This window comes from Lytechinus pictus, chromosome 5 (genome assembly GCF_037042905.1).
Source record: "Lytechinus pictus isolate F3 Inbred chromosome 5, Lp3.0, whole genome shotgun sequence".
NCBI classification, from domain to species: Eukaryota; Metazoa; Echinodermata; class Echinoidea; order Temnopleuroida; family Toxopneustidae; genus Lytechinus; species Lytechinus pictus.
Window position 1 is genome coordinate 54,134,157 of NC_087249.1, and position 24,822 is coordinate 54,158,978.

Genomic DNA, 24,822 nt, shown 5'->3' on the forward strand with positions numbered 1-24,822 from the left:
ATGAACCCACTCCAGAATGTCAAGAGTAACATAAGTGTACAGTTTGTACAAATAATAAGAATGAAAAGTTCTTCTCTTACAGAATGCTGCTTGAAAGCTCAAAGTTCATTTATGGTAGGAAATAAAAAACTCATTTGTCACAGCATCTTGTAAGACTAGGCCAAATCTAGGATGACATGGGGGGGGAGCCGGGGGCTGCTCATCTATAGATAAATTCCTTTTTGTCAAAAGTCTCTTCCTGTCTTCTATCATGCAGGAATCCTGCTATGAAGATGCTATGAGTCTTTTCATTTCAGCTTTCACTGCAGTCCCTACTGTTTTGTCTACGGTAACTGTGGGGGAGTTGTAATGAAAAACCATTTCCAGGATTCCTGCAAGAAAGGCACAGCTCTATTGACAAGATTCCTAAGCTTATGAGAGGCAAAACAAAGTTAAATATAAACTCTTAAATTCTTGGTTGGAACTGCATGTACACATGCAGACTCAAATACCCTGTTGTTATTTGCCAATACCACAATATTACCAATGGTCATCACTTTGACAAAAATCCCAGTTCACATCTGAAAAATAAACTGAAATCCGGGACTGAAATTCACTGGAAACTGCAGGTGCCATACCTGATTATCTTACACAGGCGACATTATTTTCAGGGCAGATAAAAAGTCGGAGACTATATTAACCTTGGCAAATGGACAATGAACGAGTGATGTTCTTTGATCACACCATGACTGCTGTCAAGCGAGATTGAGCCAACCTGCTAGTTATCCTTTTCCCCTAACCCTAATACTCCGGAGGGGGGGGGGGGGCATTATGCCCCCCCCCCCCCACAACCCACATATACACATCTGAAAAATGTTGAGGAAAAATAAAGAAATACATAAGAAAACTGAAAAACAATAAAATACATAGGAAATAATTACCATAACGTATCTTTTTCTTTCAGGAATTCATGAGGGGGTTATAAAAAACATTCGTACAAAAAATGCTATTCCTGAGGCTTTATTCAGTGAGAAATACCAAAATCTATGATTTCTCGCATAAATTAGCATAAACCAATTAATTTAAAACAAAGAACTTTCGTAAATTTAGCTATTCAACTTTGTAGATTACATAATTCTTGACCCTTGTGCAAAATTTTGAGGCAATTGGGCAACTCATTGCCAAGATCTCGGGGGGGGGGGGCATAATGGCCCCTCCCCTGTAATAACAAGCTTTGAAATACCCTGGGAGTATTAGGGTTAAGTGTATCTCATAAAATCTATGATCCTTCAACACAGAGAGGAACAGGAAGGTCTTCATAAACAAGCAGCAATGTGATTGTTGAAAAAAAAAACAATATAATTTGAGAAGAAACAAAACAATGTCTTGATTTTAAAACACGAGTTTAAAATATATCATTACCCCGAGTGTCAGATTCCTGCTTACCCATACACAATGTATACTCATCCCTGTGGAATGTCCTTCTTTTCTACTTAACCTTAAGTAACATGAATAGATTTTGTTGCATGAAAATGTGCTGTACTGAATCCAATGCAATGCATTAGATTGCAATACATGATTTTGAAATTAAGTAGTTTATATACAATTATTCTTTGGTTGCTTACACACATCTGGCTCTGGAAGTTTCAAATACAATATATTCAAACATTTCTAATTATATGTATATATCTTGACATAATAAAAATGTATCAACAATAAAAGATGTTCACAAGAATGGAAGACATCATAAGGGAATAAGTTATTTGAATTCATGCCTTTGAATTACTTGAGTGCAAATATTATAGGATGGACTTCTAGTATGCCAAGAAGTGAGCATGACGATCATTACGTGATTACTACTATCCTATACATTGCTTGTCACTCATAATCATTGTAAAAGTAAAGAATCCTGAAAAATATAATATTTAAATATATCATTTTCAAAGAAAAACCAAGTGGAGCGCCTCTGGCAATCTGGCCTACATTATCCAATTCACAATAGCAGCAGTGCTGACTATAGAATATTTATTCACAAAAACATAATTCCTCTGATAAATAGTATGGTCATGTGACCTGAAACTCGTACATGATATTCACTTATACTTGATTACGCTTATCTCCAAGTTTCATGAACTAGATCCATTAGCTATCAAAGTTATGGCAATTAAACAAAGACCCCCAACACGGCAAATGTTCATTGGCCATGACCGTTGACCTTGGTCATGTGACCTGGAACTCGGCAGAATGTTCAGTAATACTCAAATACCCTTATGTCCAATTTTCATAAACTAGTTCCGTATACTTTCGAAGTTATGACATAAAAAAAACTTGGGTTAAGATTTCTATGTTGACTCCCCCCAACATGGTATTGAGTTCATTGATCCTAAATGACCTTTGACCTTGGTCATGTGACCTAAAACTCTGATAGGACGTTCAGTAATGCTTGATTACCTTTCGCTCTATTAAGTTTCATGAACTAGGTCTATATGCTTCCTAAGTAATGATGACATTTCAAAAACTTAACCTGAGGTTGAGATATCAATGTTGACAATGCCGCCGCCACCACAAAAGCGGCGCCTGTAATCTCACTCTATGCAGGCGAGACAAAAATGATACAATGAAATGATGAAAGTGGTGTTAAATTGATCAAATGATCAAAAGCGCATTGTTATTTCAGAATTCCATAATAATGCTTCTCCTGTAATAGAATTCCTTCACATTATGAATTGCGATTCAAGAATCCAAGGCATATATTCATATTGCCTATAAAGCAGAATACCACTTCAATATGAAAGATTTGCAGTTTAAATTATTTTCCAACAATTGTGAGGTTTTTTGGGAAAAGTAAAAACTTGACAAAGGTGTGTCATACACAGCAACACATAAATGTATGTAAAACCTGGGGGGTGTTTCACAAAGATTTAAGTATGACTTAGAGTCGTACTTTGAAGCCAACGCGCACATGATATGTAGCGTGCAATGTGATTGATAGATACTCGGAATTGCATATACCATGCACATGAAAGATGTGAAAGGCCCCCTTATTCCAATTATTTAATTTCATTAAGTACTTAATAAAGGTCAAGTTTACCAAAATACCAATGATTTGAATAGAGAAAATCAAACAAGCATATTGCTGACAATTTAATAAAATTAAGTTTTTAAATAAAAAACATCTTTCTTATTTTACATCCGATTTTAATGAAATTTTCAGTGTTGTGCCCATGTGATCTTCCTCTGTTCATTAAAATCAGCTTCTTGTTGGGGGTAGACTTTGTCCTTACAGTTCAAAGAAATTCTTTGTTACTACTAAATTTCTAGGAAAGAAACATTCATAAATTTGAATCAATAAGTATAAAGGTATATCATATTCTGTTTGGTTTTCACATCATAAGCTTCAAGGAATGTAGCATTAAAAAAACTCTAAATAAGTACATTCATCAAGAAAATATAAGAAGAATAATCATTTGGTTTTTAAGGAATAAGAAGGTAGCTCAATCAGATATTGCTTGAATGCTGTAAAATCAAATATATTGCAACAAATTAATACATATACCCATGGACCTACCACAGTCTACTGAATGTGAACAGATTATCATACAGATTTATGAATAATACAATTTGACAAATCAAATATAAATAAATCAGAAGCTTAAGGGGCACAGACAACTACCCTTTTAATTGTATCAAAGAAACCAAAACTATTATCTGGTTCAAATGAACTTGATGTCTGTGTCATTCGTTTTTTTTTCAATCAGGATATTTTCTCATTTTCTTTCGACTAAAACTCTGTACCTGACATGTCATCAGAGTGGCATGAAGACAATTTACACGGAGGCTGAAGGGGTTTTTATTGGCAGAATTGTTCTCTATAGGAAATCCTCTGAAAACATTAACCGAGGGAAGCTATTCAAGTGGGAATCCTCTGCATAGAGAGTTCTTTTGATCCTGTTCCAAAGTACATCATAAACTACCTGGAATAGGCTTGCAGCAAAATATAATGCAAATATGCTGGCTGGAACATCATAATATGGCAATCGTCAAAATATCACTTTTTATTTTTCAAATTATGCTAACATATAAAACAGGTGCAATAGCTCGGGTAGGAAGGGGTGGATGTGAATGTTGACTCTTTATAGCCCTTACTCTTAAATCAATAATTAATTTCCACACAGATTTTGAAGAATTTGAAACCACCAATTGCTTACAATATCACAAAAGGTGATATACTGTGTGCCGTGTCACATGTCATTTTGATATCATCGCTCTGTCGTCATGCAGCCTCAGACCAAAATACATGAAATCAAACAGAATATACCATAGTCCAGCATGGCCCCTGCATAGGGAACCTTTCCCAAAGCCTACCATAGAGGGAGACTCACAAGCCCACCCACCAAGCGCCCACCTACAACAATTCAGAACTGGATTCTGTTGTAGGTGGGCACTGGGGGTAGATTGGTGCTGAGTGGGCGATCTTGCATGTAGGGCTGTTCATTCTCTGAGTGAGATATACGTTTTGCACCCATCGATAGGTTTGTTTGTTAGCTCCGTCTTTAGGCCAAACCTTTGACCTGGTACCAGTTGAAAGGTGAATCGGCGAAGAAGCTTGGCGAGGATAACTCGTGTCTCCATCTAAAGAGGATAAAACGCAGAGAAAAGTTTCTGCATTGGAATTGTCATACAAATATGAGAATGATTATTGATACTGGCTAGATGATGATGATGATGAAAGTGTACGATGATAGTGATTTATTCTACATACTAAGAATCTTGCTATATAGGATTGGTCAGAAGTCGGTCACGTGATAAAGGATGGTTTCCCCATCAATCATCCATCACAGCGATGGAACTTGTTTTTTGCTGATCTTTTCAGCCCACGTCAAAACGCATTATGGCATACTTATGTATGTGTATGTGTGAAATGAAATTCATTTGCCACTCTTTTTTTTTCTATCACATTCAGTGATTATCGCACAAGATCTAGATGTCTCAAAAGTGATAGTTTGCCCATCACCTTCATCAATGTTCATCATTTGCTTACCATCATATTTATTCTATTTGACACTTTCAAGACGACAGTATATACAATGCAAATAAATGACCGTAATGGATAGAAATACTTTGTTTGCCTTTAAGCTGCCAACCAGGTAACATAGCCTAAATTGCCATAACGCCCTGCAGGCCTTCCCTCCCACAACTCCCACACAAGGATTATCATGCAAATCAATTACAATGTAATGATAATGGTGGAGATGATGATGATGATGGTGATGATGATGGTGGCCATGTTGATGATGATGGTGATGATGAGGATGACGATTGTGATGATGATGGTGATGATGATGATGATGATGGTGGTGATGACGATGATGATGATGATGATGATGGTGGTGATGATGATGATGGTGGCCATGTTGATGATTATGATGATGATGGTGTTGATGATGTTCTTGATGATGATGATGGTGGCCATGTTGATAATGATGGTGATAATAGTGATAACGATGGTGATGGCGATGATGATGATGGTGGCCATGTAGATGATGATGGTGATGCGAGATGATGGGGGTGGCCATGTTGATGATAATGATGGTGATGATGATGACGATGATTGTGATGGTGATGGTGATGATGATGGTGATGATGATAATGGTGTTGATTATGAAAATTATGTTGATGGATGATCATGACAACAATTACAATCATAATTATGATGATGATGATGATCAAATGACAACAAAAGATTGTGATACGGGTGGTGATGATGTGAAGATAACGACGATGATAGTGATGATGATGGGTCTGATGTCACTGCTAATGATTTACTTCTAAATCCTCTATACATTTGCACTTTAAATAAGACATAAACGAGCACAAAATAAAGCTTACCATCGCCATTGGCTGACCAATACATGTCCTTTGTCCCAATGAAAATGGGAAGTATGCATATAGGTGACGAGGCCTAGATGAAAGAAAAAAAAATCTCTTTAACAGTAAGAAAAGACAAACTGCTTCATCATCATCATTGGCAAGCTGAAATACAATTTCACCCTAACCAACAGGGGGGGTGGGGGGGTCAAATTGTCCTTCCCTCTATTATAATAATAATAATAACGGTATATTTACCAAGGGTAGCCACTTCAGTTCCGAAAACTGTTCTCCCAGTGGGCCCTGCTATTATTATTACCCTGCTAAGCTAGGCTCCCGATTCAGGTGCACACAGCTTTTTGAGGAATTATTTCCTGCCGGTACCCATTTACCTCACCTGGTTTGAGTGCAGCACAGTGTGGATAAATTTCTTGCTGAAGGAAAACACGCCACATTTGCAGACTATCATGATATGCCCATAAATGAGTAGTTTCTTTAAAGTCTTGTGCATTTTTTAAGACCAAGTTTATGATCATTTTGTAATCAAATAAATGAAAAAATGCATTTTCCAAGAATTTGTGTACAACCAAATGGCAATTACATTCTGTAAAATGGCAGAAAATACTGCTTATTCCGAATGGCACTTGCATTATGATTTCTCATCATTAATATTTGATCAAAACAAATTCTGGAACACGATTAGTTATCAAATCAATAAGATTTGCAAGATGGATAAATAAAATACATACAAATTTGACAAACAAATAATACAAAAAGAATACATCAAAGGTCTTTTTTTGGTCATCTTATAATTTGTTTGAAATGTTTTTTCATAAAGTTTTTGCAAAAGTTTTGGTATTTTGCACCTGATATATTATTATCTGACAAAATGGTGATGATGATAAAAATGAATGGCGACATCCTTTACACTTGTCTAAAAATCTATGCATAGAAATATCAATGTAAAACAGGAAAGCAAGGAAGAGAGAAAGAGACAGTCAAGTATAGATGGACATAAAAGGGGGTAGGGAGGAAGGGAGAGGGGGAAGGATCAGCAGAGAAAGAGGATTTGTAGACTTACTTTTCATCTGAGGATTTAAATCGTTCTGGTCTGAATTCATCAGGATCATCGAAATATAACTCCATCTTACCCATGATGAAATGATTCACCTGAAATAAACAGTATTTTACAGAGTATTATATATCTGGTAATTTATTAGTCACTTAATTTTCACTTTAAAGGACAAGTCCATCCCACAAAAAGTTTATTTCAATAAAAAGAGAAAAATCCAACAAGCATAACACTGAAAATTTCGTCAAAATCGAATGTAGAATAAGAAAGATATGATATTTTAAAGTTTCGCTCAATTTCACAAAACAATTATATGCACATCCTGGTCCGTATGCAAATGAGGGAACTGATGATATCACTCACTATTTCTTTTGTATTTTATTATATGAAATATTGTAATATTCTCCTCATTGTCCGATGAAACAGAGTTTTATTTCTCCCTGAACATGTGGAATTACCATTGTTTAGAATTTTATGATTCAGTCAAGTTGGTCCTTATTGTCAAATCTGTAAAAATTGAAATATTGCATTATTCAAACCTGAAAAACATAAGAAATAGTGAGTGAGGGACATCATCGATTCTCTCATTTGCATGTGACTATTAAAATTGTGCATAGATTTATTTTGTGAAAAATAAGCGAAACTTTAAAATGCCATAACTTTCTTATTTTACATCCGATTTTGATTAAGTTTTCAGCATTATGTTTCTCTGATTTTTCTCTATTGATTCAAATCAACATTTTTCTGAGGTGGACTTGACCTTTAAAAGTGAAAATTGAGTGACTTTATTCATACATATGGTTGTGCTAAAAAATTAGTGAACCCCACTCCAAATGCACCCCTTTGTGCTGAGAGTTGAATGTAGACAACAACACTACAATGTTTGGCGAGCCCAGTGAAACAAACTTTAATGAATGTAATATTTTATGACCTGACTTCACAATTAACCATCTAAAACATGGCAGAACTTGAACACTTTAAATATGTTCATTTTCTGGTTCACTGACTTTTGCGCACCACTGTATATCTAGCCATATTTCAATCAACCTGAATGTACTGTAACTCATGTTGATAGGAATCAATATCATATATCACATTGCTGTTTGAAATATAATTATAGTAATTACATTAATGTTTAACAGGTTGAAAGATTGGCACCTCAACTATTCATCCAATCTTTTTAAAAAAGTAACTAAAACTAACAAAAATCATTTAATTGTGCATAAATCCACCAATCTATCCATTGATTTCTAAAGCATCAATCAATCCATTCTTCCTTCAACCTATAAATCCATTCAACCATCATACAATCTATTCATCATCACATTCTTCCTATTAATCCATTCATCCACCCTCCATTAATCAGCCAATCCATTCATCCATCCATCCATCCATTCATCTATCCATCCATCATTCCTTCTATGTGTCCACAGCTCAAATCACCTGCCATTGCAACAATTCATTCATCCATTCTTCGTCCACCCATCAGCCAACTAACCATCCATCCACCCATCCACACTTCCATCCATTCATCTATCAATCTATTCATTGATTCAACCATCTATCCATCCATTAATTCATTTATCTACCAATCTAGTCTGCAAGCACAGACTCATATTTTACACTTTATCCAATCATACCATGTCTAGAGTGAAGACTAGACAACAAACTCTCGTCTGTATCAAATAAGGCTAGTCTCATTACTTCAGACTTAGCCTATAATATAGGCGGAGGCTGCAGTTATTGTCTTTGCTGTAATGCTGAACGTAAGCGATACGTCTGATCTGGCAAAGAATAACGCAGCCACCGCCTATACACTCCCGTCTTGCTTTACATGTTTTTTTTTTTATTATTATCGACTATGAAATGACGCCAGTTTTTCATACGAAAAATTATCATGCATATGTATGAAGAATTCATTCGGACCAATCAGAAATACGTTGGAAAGAAGGTTATGCATATAAGTCATGTGACATGACGTCACTTTCTTCATCCAAAATAGCAAGTATGATTACACGTGAGAAACTTCTGCGAGAGTTTGGATTATGCTGCCGATAAACTCGGCATTCCTAGAGGAAAAATCAGGGACCTTTAAGAATCTGCCATTCGTAGCATTATTGACAACGGATGGGATGTGGAAAAAGCGAAATCTTTCAGGCAATTCCTCTGTGTTACGATAATATCTTCGCTTTTATGATCTCAAGTCGTTGGCACACAACAGCAATACAGGTATCGGTCACTGTCAGTGGTACCGGTACGGTCCCGGTACCACAACATGTCAAACGATGAGATGAATACATGAATATTGATTAGGCAGACGGGAGTGTATAGGCGGTGGCTGCTAACGCAGCCACAATGCATAGTCTTCGCCAGATCAGACGTATCGCTTACGTTCAGCATAGCAGCAAAGACAATAACTGCAGCCTCCGCCTAGATAATAGGCCTCTGCAGACTCTGCATTATGCACCATGCACATTGCGAAAACCAAGAGTCTGTACTTGCAGGCTAGTACCCATCCATCTTATCCATTTATTTATCAATCCGTCCATCCATCCATTCATTTATCCATCCATTATTCCTTCCATGTATCCACCAATCAAATTATCTACGCAACCAAACATCCATTTATACATTCTCCATCTATCCATCCATCCATCTATCTATCCATCCATCCTCCTACCCACCCTTCCATCCATCCATCCATCTATCTATTCATTCATCCATCCATCCAACCCTAACCCTGGTTCCCTTTAGCTGATGAATATCCACAGCATTCTATCTCATGGTCCATAGGATTAATTCATCCATCCACCCATCCATCTATCCATCCGATCCGTCCAACCATCCATCCATCCATCCATCCATTCATCCCTTCATCTCGGACCTACCCTAACTCTTGTTCCCTTTGGTAAGGTATATCCACAGCATTCAATCTCATGGGCTAATACTCTTGAACCACCACTCACTGGAGGAAACTGTCGCATCGATTCTTTCATCACCTTTAAAACAATTTGAAGAAAAATAAGTTTTAATGAATAGGATCAAAGACACTGCAAGGTGAAGACTTGATACTCAATATAGCGCATAATGAAATGCTTGGGAAGAGCACTGGACATTGCGTAAGTTTTCATTTGCATCATGTATTAAACATAGGGGGAAATGCTACGAGGGTAGGAGGGGGCAATTTTGACATTTTAGAATTTGTTTTCTCTTCAACAAATGCTAGCAAAATTTGAAATGGATATATTTTAGAGACTACTGGGAAAGGGGTGGTGGAATTATTCTCATGCACCGTCCCCCGTGCCCTCTTCATCACCCCATATGTTTTATACACAACTGCGTGCCAATGGGTGAAAGTTGACTTTTACTCAACACTAGTGTGCGCCCTTCCCCCTGATCGAAATTTAAAGAAGACACAAAAGTATCAAAGGCCATTAAGAAAGGCACTGAGACAGAACATTCAAAACCTTAGAAGCCATGAATTAATCCAAGCCATGCTTATTTATCTTTCATCTCCTTTTAATCTTGTAAAATAGTCCATACAATGACAGCATTTAGATTAAGCATCACTACTCTGGGTCAGAATTACAACTTGAAAACAACATACATACCCCAGCACCATCTACATCTATGGTGAGCAGAGGCATACAAATATGAGGAGTCTTACCAACATCAAATATTCCAGCTTTGCCAGATCACTGTATTCTACATATGCACGATCACCTAGTACTTCCTCTAACTCAACTAAAATCCTGCAACAAAGAACCATATGGAGTAAACTTGAATATTCCCCAAGTAGAACATTCACTCAAGTCAAAGCAAATGTTAAGACCAGATTGAAGAATTTTTTTTTTATAATAACCTCTTCTAATAAAGTCACACAGATTCATGTAGTCCCAGTAGATTCGACTAAGCCTGAGTCATATCGATTATTTTGAAAACCGGTGTTCGACAGCTTTAATTCGATCGAACATCGACGCATCGAATATTGAAGGCGGGGAAAATTTAGTCTTTCATTGCTCCGGCCATCGCGTCGATGAGCTATGCATGCGCTGCGCTGACGTTGGCCGGGTGAGCGTTGCACAAGCAGATGACAGAGCAAAGTTCGTTTGTATTTTCCATGATCACAAAACACACAAAAAAGGCCGGGGACCAATGCAGAATTCTTCCAAAAATATCTTCAACAATGATATTTGCAGATGACAACATATCAGTTTAAAATGAAACAATAATAAAGACATGAATCATGCAGAGTCGATCCGAATGATTTTCGGTCAACTAGCATTCGTAGTCCAGATTCGCATTTACCAGCCCCGTCCGCAGCCCCGTACACTCACTCTCCCGAAACGACAGGCGTGCTTGTCAGCGCTAGCAAACAAGTGCAACCGACGGAGAGCGCTGTAACTTGCCTGAGATTGTGTAGTTGGATCCAAAATGAGCTCCAAATAGATTTATGGGAATAAATACGTAATTTTCTCTGGATGGTCATTTGAATTGCTATTCAATGCTGATATAACGATTGTGAGGAAAGATTGTGGAATATGAGTTATGACGATGTTCGAGAATTAATCCTGATAATGACAATCCATTTTTTAGACACAAAGAGCATGCGATCAAAATAAATATGAATGTTTCGAATCGAGCTCTAAATTCATATAAATTATTACGATTTAACAAGATTTTATGGTCATACTAAGAATATTGACGATGTCAGCAAAGTATGTTATGTTCATATGGAAGAATTAATACTGGCATTATTTCTATTGTTATTCCATCTCTCGAGACTCTGGACGTCTCCTCCGAGCTAGCTCCGAGAAAAGAAGCGTAATGCGCATGCGTGTTCGATGACGTATGGCATATTTTCCATTCATGAAATCAGAGCCCAAAGTTGGGCACAAACTTGCTTCAAATTGATGGGGAAAAATATCAAACGCAATTTTCTCTATTTTGTCATGTAAAATAATATATGGTAATATTATGATCTTGAAAAGAATTTTGCATGTAGACAATGTTCGAGAATCAATCCTGACGTGATAATTATTTTTTTTAGACAAGTGCACTCACTCAAGTCGATCGTCATGAGATGTCCGCCATTAAAAATTGAAACGAAATACAAACGTTTCACATCTTGCTCTTAATTCATATTAATGATTATCATATGCAAATTATTGTTAAATATTACGATTAAATAATGTTCTGTGGTCATGATATCGATATTGTTCATGAAAGCAAGATTTATTTTACGTTGATCGTGTCAATTTCCGGTTTGATTAAAGAACAGTACTGCGCATGCACGATCGATGGCCATGATTTCCATTCATGAATTCATCGTGCATACATTATCTCGGCACGAGCAGACGAGTAAGACTCGAACTATGATCGAAATAAACTTCAAATTAATGGTGAAAAGGCATCATAATTACACAATCGGTTTCATTTTGGGGGCAATAGAAATCAAGTAAGTAGTAATCAAGTTGGACATAACTGATATTTTGATGATTGATTGTGTGAACCAAACGAATCGGCCGGCCGACGTATTTTTGGTGTTTTTTTTCGATGCACCGATTTTGCAAAATCTGCATCGGTGTTCGATGACATCGATCGAACACCGATTTTAAAATCGAGAAAATACCAGTGTATATTTGATGATAAAAAAACTATCCATTGATTCAAAATAAGTTACAATATTGGTAATTCTACATCCCATCAGCAGTCAAACAATATTTTACACTACTAAAATAATTGAAATTTTAAATAACAAAAGAAATGCAAAATAGCAAATGCATTACACAATTTGCATTCTCATTTTTTTTTTGTAATATAGCTACCCATTTAAGAAAATTGTTTGGTAAAATTAAGCAAATTTAACCCCAAGAGTACAAATGGCAGGTGATGGTATGGTGGTTCTGATGTTTGTATAATTAATCCAAAATACACAGGGAACACCTTTTTATTGATGTCTTGCTTAGCTGGCACATCATCCAACCCCCCCCCCCCCCCTACGTACCACCTCCTCTGAGATAATCCAGCCCTCTTATACTTAGAAGTGCCAAAAAGATCTAATTTCACAGTGATTTTTAATGAAATTTTTACTCTTATGCTCGTCTGATTCTTCTTTATACACAAGAATGAAATTAACTTGTTTTTGGTGTGATGGCACTATACATGTACATCTTTACAAATTCTCATGAACAATAACTATATATCATTTAGGTTTCAATGTAGTTACCGCTTGTACTCACTTTTTCAAGACATCCGGATGTCTGCATATTTGTTGCAGTGTAAAAGATAAATGATTTCCTGTGGTTTCCTGACCTGCATGGAAAGATTGAAAAGTAGGCATTTCATACAGGATTGCGCGTTACAGATGACCACACATGAGTAAGTTCATGAAGTGACCTTTGACCTTTAACATCATAAATGACCAACATACACTGACTAAGAAGACAGACAGGAATACATGCAGTTCAAGATTTGATTAACAGTTTCACATGAATGCTCATTCATGAACATAAGTTCTCGGAATAATGCTTAACTAAGAAATGGAAGATGCCGTTGGAGGAAGAGAGTTGGGCTAATGATAGAGGATGCACTGAAACATAAAAAGCGGAAAGAGGGGGTCAGATTAGAGTCCCCAGTTTTTCACCATATGGAAAATGGAAAAACCATAGAACACAAAATTCACAGAAAACAATGTCTTTCAGACTAATAAATTTAATGATTTAGTGTAATTTGAATATGAAAACATTAGAATACAGAAGAACACATTGGCATTTTATTTAAAAATAAAAGGAAACCATGGCCTCTGGGGTAAGGGTTTTTGCTGTGAGTGTGAGGTAAATCCAGCTACCCATGTTCAAGTTGACAAAAGCCGTTCTTGAATTCTAAAGTTAAAACTATTAATGATTCTTGAAAGAGCTTCAAGATTCTCACCTGCAATGAAAAATGTGACAAACTCATCGATCATTTCCTCTAAACCAAAGACCTGATCTCCTTTCAGTTCTTCCGAAGCATCTAGAAGGTATGTGAGAATGTCCCGAGGGACTTCATCTCCGCGAGCTCTGGCTTCTTTTCGTTGTAGGATACAGTCACGACCAATCTGACGAAGTAGACGGCAAGCATCCCTTGCCTCCTCACGGAAAGTCCTGGCATTGGATGTTAGGTTAAACTGAAGGAAATAGATTATCCATAAAGTAGAAAATAGTAGTATCAACAATCCAGCTGATAGGTTAAAATGAAGGAAATAAGATTATCCATATTAGTAGAAAATAGTAGTATTAACAATCCAGGTATTAAATCTAGTTTAGTCTCCCGACTATGGGAGTCCCCAGATTCACCTTACACACACCAAAAATCACCCTCAGCCCCTCCTTCCACTTTACTCTATTCAGTGCATCCTCCCCCCTCAACCCAACACCCCTACTATCCTCCCCCTACTCTTCTCCCCCACTTGCTTCTTCCTTGTCTTCTTCTGTCTCTTTCTGGTAAATCATTCATCTTCAGTCGCCCACTTCCCCTCTAACCAACCACCTTGTGAAACACCTTTGACAGTCCTGCCTGTATTAGCAATGAAAACCCAAAAGAGTCCTTAAAATGGCTCAATTTCAGGTCAATTTTTCAAAAACAACAAAATTCAGCTCTTTCCAGAAAGAGAGAAAACAATAAACATTCATTTGATAATAAAATAAGTTTTGTTGACATCGAATGGCCTTTGACCTTGACTCAAAATCTTATTATTCATTTCATATCATTTGTGACATTCAATGCCCATGTCATACAAGTTTCATTCATTTGATTGAATATTCTTTAAATAATGTGAATTCTTATCTAAGTTAATTGATCTGAAATGACCTTTGACCTTGACACAGTCACCTGAAATTACAATCATCTATTAATTTCTGATACCTGTTAACTATGAAGATATCAATGTTTCACATAATACTGAAAGACAATTAAAATATCTTAAAAATTCAAAATCTAAGACTTTGGTTAAATCATTTAAATTGACATCAGTTTATTGACCCCCAAATGACCTTTGCTTAGTGACCAATCAAGCGGCACCCACTTGTATATAGCCTTGCTCTGCCATGAGGGTGAGACAAATAATGAATGGACAAACAAAAGGGTTGATTATTTTATGGAGCTGCCTAGACTTATCGCCATATCAAATCAACAATTATACACAAGAGGAAAAACTATTAAAAATAAATTAGACAAAGAAGATAATTTGGCCTTCAAATTATAAAGGATAAGGTCCTTGTTGATTGTGAGCATTACTGATACAGTATATCAATGAATGAATATTGCTAGACTCCTGCAAAATAAAAGGGCCTAAAAAAAAATCAAATTTCTATAAAATCCAGTGAATTCGTTTCCCCCCCCCCCCCCCCCCGATTTCCTTCTACAGCAGAAAATACATAGTATAGTGTATCAGATACCCTATACTGTAGTATGTAAATATATAGTAGTGGTATATCAGCAGGCCAAGGAGATCCTAATTAGTAACTGATTGAAATAATTAGAACAGTAGCGAAAATAAAATTAAAAATAAAATTTGTCTGAGAATCTTACCGAGTACCAGGGAGCAAGAAGTGATTTCTGCAAGCCTTGAAGGGCTTTAGTAGCAGCTTTTGGAAAAGGAGTGTTAGAATCTTCAAGAATGTCAAGATCAAGACCAAAACCAACCTGTACAAAATTACAATGAAATTCAAAACGATATTCTCAAATGTACTGAAATTAGAGTTATTCAGTGCTTCAATTTTATGATTACATTCAAAATAATTATCTTTCTTCTGTTGTTGAAGTGAGTTCATTACATGATTAGGGGAAGGCGGGTAAGTTGTGACACTTTTCGCTTTTTGCATGTTAAAATTGGTATGATTAATAATCTTGAAGAAATAAGTACCTTGCCTTAAAATTTAAATCTTCTGAAATATTTTTAACTTATATATAACTTTCTACCCCCACACTGAAAGTCATTGTCACCTTTGAAAAAAGATATGTCAAATGGCTCAACTTGCCCCATCTGTGGGGGTAAGTTGAGCCACCTTCTGGGGTAAGTTGAGCCACAAAAACTATGTACAAATTGTATGAGGGAAGAACCAGCATGTCATTTTTTTTTCATTTAAAGTCTTTTCACTTGCTAATTCTCTATACATTGTAAATACTAACATCCTCTAAAACGAGTCATGTAAATTTGCTCCTTTCTGCCTACATATTGATGGTTTTTTAAGGTTTATATATATATATATATATATATATATATATATACACTACTATAAGAATGAACATGGCTCAACTTGCCCGATGTTGGTTGGCTCAACTTACCCCAGTCCGAACTTAATGCGACAAATTCGGATCCACACATTTCTTATGCATCCATCATGCAAAAGACTATAAAAAGAATGAAGATCATTACCTGGACTTACAATATTGTTCTTATCTCTTTATTATATTTAAAGATATGTGTGTGTAAAAAGCACTTATCTATTTCACACCTTTTTTTACTTTTTTTGCTAAAATTTGTATTTTTCCCTCTAAAAAAGTACCTTTTGTTTCAAAGTTGAAAACAATGTGGTGGGGATAAAGGTTATACACTGGGTCATCAATACATGACACCACCACAATGTCCCACTCATTCATTATTGGCCTGGGGCTGGTGGCTAACTTGCCCCTATGCTCAACTTACCCCGCCTTCCCCTACATATGAGTGAGTTTTATTTCATGATTTCCATATCATCTTTAACAGGGGACTTCACATGTATATAAAATGATCTTTTAAACTGACATTTTTACTGATCTGACTGAACTTATTTTTATTGCGATCATTTTAAGCTTAGATTTCATGATTTCACACAAAGTTAGGTGAATGGGTACATCAACCAGAAATTTATGATTATTTGACAACAATCAACTTTGATTTTAAAGTATCATATTGTTTGCTACAATTACAAATAGCTGAAGTTCTTTTGCAAGGCATTTATCTACATTTGCCACTCTCCAGCCAGGTGTAGTAATTTGGTACCAATAGGATGAAATTCCTTGAATGCGTGAGTGCCCAGGCAGCCCAGCTAAAGCAGGAGTAATAATGACATTATCATGTTAAAGCATGGCTGGCTGGGGTGACTATTTTCGGAACTGAAGTGGCTCCCTGGATAAATATATGACTTTATTATTAATATTAAACAATCAAGTTCTACTTTCAGGAAACTATTGACATTCTTGTTAATATCAAGTTAAACACTTCTCCCTACCTTACCAATGACATCTAGAGTAATCATGTTAAATTTATCTCCCATGGCAACCACAGTCTCACCATCAGACTTCTTCATCAGGTCCTGGACTAGCTGATCGGCACTCTCGTTAAAGATGTTCATTAATCCCTTCAGGTATCTGCATGTAAATCAACATATCTTGTTTGTTTTATTCTACATTCCAACAATATATGCAGAGTAACATTTTACATCGTGTAAAATGTACATAGGAAAACAAACTACATGTAGGTCGATGTGAAGAGTACTACATTTATTTCATATTCCTAAATTATGTAATTAAACTCGTTAACAGCCAGAACGGCCACCATGGTTTCACAAAATATTATTGAACAAATGGTATGTAGCGTAAGTATTCACTGTATGATAATTCCATAAAGACTCAAAATATATTCCATATGAGTGAGTATATATTTAAGGAGGATATCACTATTGATAGATACACAATCAATGATTGGTATTATACTAGATGAGAAACTTGACTTTCCAATACGGGGATAGCTGATTGAGACTTTGCAAATATTGCATGAATAATGCAGCATGGTATCCTTGCTTTATTTTAAGAATTTTATGTTATTTATATACAGAATTATGATGATGATGCACAGCATTTGTATAGCGCCACATATCTGTCAAAGACATTCAAAGGCGCATTGGAGGAGCCAGCCAATCTGGGTCGCCAAGAAGGGCGCGCACACAGAACTGGTTGGGGAATGCAGGTGGACCACTACACCAGGGTTTTCCCCTACTCTTATTCGAATAGTGCAGTGGGTTCTTAACGTGCAAAGGTGGTGATACTCCTCTACACGGGGCCTCCATTTAACGTCCTATCCGAGGGACGGAGTATTTTCCACTGTAAAATAGCCTGCATCTATGAAACAGGGGAGAGACGCTTACACACAACGCACTGGCTTCAGTCATCCGCCCGGGGTGGACTCGAACCCACGATCTTTGGTTCGACGGGCAGACGCTTTACCGACTGAGCCAACTTCGCTCTGTTTCCTAATTATTATTTATTATTATTTTCCGAATTATTCCTAAATATATCAAAAATTTGCATAATAGAATGGTACACGAGTATAAAATGTTGAGTATCTTCGGAACCTCGTGCATGGATGTTGGAATTGGTCTCAAAAGTTGTACAAGACTTGAAAGAAAATAGTCATGAAATAGAGTACCGAAGTGTGACATCAGTTGCCATGGTGGGCTGGTTCTAAACAGACTCGCACCTGACGATCGTCTGTACACATTTTGGCTCGACTGAATAGGTTGCAAGCGATCATTCCGATAGCAGCCATTTTATGAGACACACACGCTTTCATTCCGGGTTCATTTGTTTAGAACCAGTCAGCCATGACACCATGGCAACTGACGTCATCGCTTCGTTACTCTATACTGCAGCACCTCCCTCACAGAATGTTGTAAAAATATTGTGCAAATGATGATAGGGGCGATTTCTGCCCCTATCTCTGCCCTCTAACTCTGCCCCCCCCCCCCCCCCCCCCGGGCTCAATATGGGATAAGAACAGGATAAATACATACTGACGGTGAAAAGCAGGATTAAAGAGCGCCCTCCTCTTTGCCCATCGTGAGTGGTCAGTCTCACTGACCAATGATCGTCCTACGAACCTGGTACCAAAGAGAGATTGGAAAGGAGAATACTCTACTGTAGGTTTGGTGTGCTTGCTATTCGTCATCACCATCTGAAATAGAGAATAGCACAAAGTATTAACCATGGGTAATTCTAACTTTAGTGTTAATAGCCGGTGTTAGTGCATGTTGGGGCAGTTTAGGGTTACAGCTAGGTAGACTATTCCAAGCTATTGGTCTCAACAACACCACCAACAAAAATGCAACAGCAACACCAAAAGCAACAGCAATGACAGCAACAACACCTACATGTACACTAACATCAACATAAACATGGCCCTGGAGAGCGGGGGTGCTGGGGATCAGCACCCCCAAAAATTACCTAGGGGGTGCTGCATATATTATTCTCCATAGGCAGCACCCCCAAGTATTCTGGAAGATGTGTAAAAATGTTAACCAAACGACCTTCATTTCATAACAAAACCTTTTTTTTTTGCTTTTCAAATTTCTCGGGACCAATTTGATATCCATTTTGTTGTGAAAACCATTTTTTTTTCAAATTTACTTCAGCATCCCCACTCAAAAAATTGTTCCCAGAGCCCTGCAACACTAACAGCGACACCAAGAGTGTCAGCACCAACACTAACAGCATCAATACCAACACTGACATCAACACCAACACCAAGAGTGTCAGCACTAACACTAACAGCATCATCAATACCAACACTGACATCAACACCAACACCAAGCATGTCAGCACTAACACTAACAGCATCATCAATACCAACAATGACATAACCAACACCAACAGTGTCAGCACCAACGCTAACAGTGTCATCAATACCAACACTGACATCAACACCAACAGCAACATCAGTCATCAATACCTACAACGACATCAAAACCAACACCAACAGTTTCAGCATCAACAAAAACATCAACATCATCATGCATACACTTGAAATCATCCACTGCCTCGTCTAAAGAGTGGTTTGAAAACTGGTTATCAGTCTGGAAAACTGGTTCCATGCCGTTTGCTCCTGATAGAAAATCTGCATGTTAAACAAAACATGAAACCTAACCTCTAAAACTAAAATAAACATTATTTTTCTGAACCAAAAATTATATTACAATCCTAACTCTTGCCATAATGCCCTCCAAGATATTCAGACAGGCGCAAATGTCGAAGGAGCATACAAAGTCATGTCACCAAACAATGTTTATGAAAAGCCTATAATGCTTTCATTAAAGAACATCAGGCCTCTTTAGATGGTTTCAGACCGCCTCGAAGTTAATCAGTTCCAGGTATTTTCTGGTCGGGAAATTTACCCCGATCAGAAAATACCAGGTAATATTGGAAATGTGAAAGCAAATTATGCGTAATCCCCCAAAAGAAAATACCCACTAAATAGTAGGTACTTGTCAAAATTATGAGAACTTTCGCGGGATTTTTTCCAAAGTCGCAGGTATTTTGGCAATGTGAAAGCAATTTACGGGAACTTTTAGCCCAGCGTGTAGTTGGGCGCGGGCGCCGTGGGTGGCTGCTGAGCTAGTGATTTTGAATCTCGCACCTTGCCTGCTTGTCAGACCATACTGCGCATTCTTGTAACTTCAGGAACTTATTCCGAAGGGTATGTTTCGGGGCGGTGTGAATGCAGGAATAATTAATGGGCATTTTTTAGCCTAAAAAAGTTCTCATAATTTGATGGGGATTCTTACATGTATGATCGAGGCGGTTTGTGATTAATAAGAAGAAAAAAATGCAGATATGATCTGTTTGATTTGAGACCTTTGGATTAGCTCCAGCAATGTTAGTGTACTTCATGGAGAGGAGGTTTTTTTTTTTAAAGAAAAGCACAAAATGTGAAAACCATATTAATGAAGATTTGCAAAGGACCATCGGTTTTCTTTTCAGGTTTGTGTCAAGATTTAGATGTACTTTGTACAAACATGTTGCCCTATGAAATCATTTCATTTCCTTGTTCATATTCAAGAAAAACCTTTCCTCTGAAAAAATCATAGACAGTACCACAGAGCTACTAACAGATACAGAGCATAAGTATTATGTAGCCTTCAGCTTTGCATTGGTTTTTATTAATGTCATCAAAACTATAAAATGAAACATTAATTATAAAAAGCAAGATTTTCACTTCCTTCTTCAAGTCAAAGAAATTTAAGAGAAATACTTGAGAAGGATTAAGGAAGTCATTCAATGGTAAGTGTACTGCATAATTTCATACTACTGTTCTTCTGAGGAAAAATACTACATGTAGTATGTCACAACCGATAAGCTTCTTAAAAACTTCCAATAAAATAAAATAAAAGCAGAATATCAGATGGTCAATCTTATAAAAAATCTTAGCTCTACATGTATGTATCTGCTTCTTCTTGCCTTCAATCATTAAACTTGAGAAGAAAAAAAAGCAGTCTTGGTTTCGCTTGCTATGGACAAGCTTTAACAAACTATCATAAATGCTAACTGAAACTTGAATTAGACTGAAAACAAACAAGCATAATTTCTTGCAATAAATTGATCATCTTTTGTGACGTGTATAGAGTGTAAAAGACAGGTAATTTATAATTCTAAATAAAGTTATCATAAATAGATCATATCCAAGCTCTACATTTGGTAACAGAAATCTCAAATAAAGAAAAGGAAACACTGATCTGACTTTGTAATGAAGTTAAAGAGCATATCTCCATGCACCAACAGGTTTTTGCACTTTTACCCTAGTTTAAAGTGGTCAAGTATTTATGAGAATTGGGGGGGGGGGGGCACATCCATTGAGTGGATACCAGGTCCGACCATGGGGTTTAGAAAAGCACCCTAATTCCTATTGGAAACAAGTGGAATGCCTCTGGCCGTCTCACCTGCATCACGCGATTCAATATAGCAGCAGTGCTGATTTTGAAAACTACTATAACTCGCACAAGATGTTCAGTGATACTTGGTTACTCTTATTTCCACGTTTTATGAACTAGACCAATACACTTATAGAGATATGATGGCAATTCAACAAATACCCCCAACGTGGCCAAAGTTCTTTGACCTTACATGACCTTTGACCTTGATCATGTGACCTGAAACTCGCACAGGATGTTCAGTGATACTTGATTACTATTATGTCCAAGTTTTATGAACTAGACCAACACACTTTCAAATTTATGGCTGTAATTCAACAAATACCCCAATTTGGCCAAAGTTCATTGACCCTAAATGACCTTTGACCTTGATCATGTGACCTGAAACTTGCACAGGATGTTCAGTAATACTTGATTACTATTATGTCCAAGTTTCATGAATCAGATCCATAAACTTTCAAAGTTATGATGGTAATTCAACAGATACCCCCAATTCGGCCAAAGTTCATTGACCCTAAATGACCTTTGACCTTGGTCATGTGACGTAAAACTCATGCAGGATGTTCAGTGATACTTGATTAACCTTATGTATAAGTTTCATGAACTAGGTCCATATATTTTCTAAGTTATGATGACATTTCAAAAACTTAACCTTAGGTTAAGATTTTGATGTTGATTCCCCCAACATGGTCTAAGTTCATTGACCCTAAATGACCTTTGACCTTGGTCATGTGACATGAAACTCAGGCAGGATGTTCAGTAATACTTGATTTACCTTATGGCCAAGTTTCATGAACTAGGTCCATATACTTTCTAAGTTATGCTGTCATTTCAAAAACTTAACCTCAGGTTAAGATTTGGTGTTGACGCCGCCGCCGCCGTCGGAAAAGCGGCACCTATAGTCTTACTCTGCTATGCAGGTGAGACAACAAAACTGTACCCTTGACAAATCTTCCCTGAACTGACCCCCAAAACAAGTACAGCGATGTTGTCACGGATGTCGGCTTTACTTTTACTTAGTTCCGCCCCACCGCCTCATCGCCCCAACTGTGGTCAGTTCCAGAGCAGTGCATTCGTTGATCCAAAAGTCGTTCCAGAAAACCCCATTGACCAAGATTTAGTTCCAACGCCCCCTATTTTTACTTTGGAAGGGCACATAGGTATCATGTTATACCCCCCCTCCCCCCCCCCCCCCCCCCCCCCCCGGATAAGATTGCAATGATCAGGGTCTGAATTACACGTCATTGTATATATATTGTCAAGTTGTATTGTCTAAAAAAACTTTTTTTTAATTTAATTGGTATTTCACATAGCTGTACATACAATATCATTGAATCTTGAATCTCATTATGTTATTCCAATGATACATGTACATAATAAAAGATCTAAAAACTGGATATATTACTTGGTTGCTTCATGTTCAAGGTCATGAATCAGTACAAATTCCAAAAAGGCTGCCAGTTGCATTTATGAGCTAATATTTTAATTCAGTACTTCAAATAAACCCTCTGATATAATCGAAAGCTCCTACTAAAACAGATCAGCTATGGGTCGAATGATCATCAGACTACTGATCAGGCTCTAAATATTTTAAAGGAGAATGAAACCCTTGAAACCAGCTGAATCCATATCAAAGAGAAAAATCAAAGAAACATATTGTTGAAAGTTTGAGAAAGATTGAATGAATAATAAGAAAGTTATGAGCATTTGAAAATTGAGATCACTAATGCCATGTAGATCCTCCCATTGGCAATGCAACCAAGATCTGTGATGTCACACACGTACAACTCCCTCATTACTTTAGTACTTATTTCACTTATATTCTCACTTTTATAGAGTCTATCACAAGGTGAGGTGTTCTCTTTATATGAGAGGACAAGTACAGAGGTTTCACAACATTATATCAATGATGAATCGTTTGTCATATGATTAGAATGAGCAAAAAGAGATGTTTTGGGGTACATTTTCAGTGTCCAAAAGGGGAGAGTTGTCCAGTTTTGGACACTGAAAATATACGCCAAAACATCTCTTTTTGCTCATTCTAATCATATGACAAACGATTCATCAATGATATAATGTTGTGAAACCTCTGTACTTGTCCTCTCATAAAGAGAACACCTCACCTTGTGATAGACTCTATAAAAGTGAGAATATAAGTGAAATAAGTACTAAAGTAATGAGGGAGTTGTACGTGTGTGACATCACAGATCTTGGTCGCATTGCCAATGGGAGGATCTACATGGCATTAGTGATCTCAATATTCAAATGCTCATAACTTTCTTATTATTCATTCAATCTTCCTCAAACTTTCAACAATATGTTTCTTTGATTTTTCTCTTTTATATGGATTCAGCTGGTTTCAAGGGTTTCATTCTCCTTTAAGTGGTTAGATATATTACCTAGTTTATTGGTTTAATTCTTATCAGCATTGTTGACAAAGTACATATTAATGGATAACAGTTAGTTAAGAAAAAAAATTGCACTTGGGAAGTAACGTTCTAGTGACATTTGGACAAGGTCAGTCAGAATATACATGCCTGATGTGCAATATATTTTAAATTGTAATTATTAATTGCATAATCTTATCTAAGTAATCTCCTGTTTATTGTACACATGGCCATATACAGAATTCTTTTTCCCGGGTGGGGGGGGGGGGGGCATGACACGTTAAAAAAATATATTGAAGACACTCGCCACTTGTCATTAGGGTGCTTTTACATTTTCAAATGTGAAATTAAATGATATTGTGCACACGTTTGGTGAACTTTGTGAAAATTCATGAGTAAGAAAATGTAATAAAAAATTTTGGGGGGTGGGGACTGTCAACTTGCCTCCCGCTACTCCCCCCCCCCGCCCCCCCCCCCCCCCCCCCCCCGCGTACATTTTACAGCCATTATTTTACAATGACGTCCCCCTGGTCTACGCAGTGATTTCTTTGGCAAGACATTAATCTATTTGCCACACTTGACTAAGGTGCAGTAAAGTGTTACCTGGCAGGAAATAATTGCTAGAAATGCTTGTGTTTTATACAGGCTTGTCAGGATGAAGAAAGGGTAAGAATATTTGAAAGCCTGTTGGAACCCAACAGAAATTTTTAGATGAAAACATGATATGAGCTATAATGAGTCTGTATATTATAATACATGATGTAATTAATTATCATTATTATTTGAATTATAA

At 36.9% G+C, this 24,822-nt stretch overlaps 1 protein-coding gene across 3 annotated transcripts in view; it reads right to left on the minus strand.

The window, feature by feature from the left end:
- Positions 1-3,008: 3,008 nt before the first annotated feature.
- Positions 3,009-24,822, minus strand: part of LOC129261079 (cholesterol 24-hydroxylase-like) — a 66,771-nt gene continuing 44,957 nt past the window's right edge. For all 3 annotated transcript variants that reach the window (XM_064099257.1, XM_054899113.2, XM_064099258.1), the window contains exons 4-13: positions 18,733-18,893; positions 17,173-17,311; positions 15,491-15,604; positions 13,853-14,087; positions 13,162-13,234; positions 10,587-10,671; positions 9,808-9,918; positions 6,929-7,017; positions 5,869-5,941; positions 3,009-4,611 (exon numbers count right to left, since the gene is read on the minus strand). In XM_064099257.1, coding sequence (XP_063955327.1) covers positions 4,471-4,611; positions 5,869-5,941; positions 6,929-7,017; positions 9,808-9,918; positions 10,587-10,671; positions 13,162-13,234; positions 13,853-14,087; positions 15,491-15,604; positions 17,173-17,311; positions 18,733-18,893 — 1,221 coding nt within the window. In that variant the 3' untranslated portion in view covers positions 3,009-4,470. The remainder of the gene's footprint in view (positions 4,612-5,868; positions 5,942-6,928; positions 7,018-9,807; positions 9,919-10,586; positions 10,672-13,161; positions 13,235-13,852; positions 14,088-15,490; positions 15,605-17,172; positions 17,312-18,732; positions 18,894-24,822) is intronic.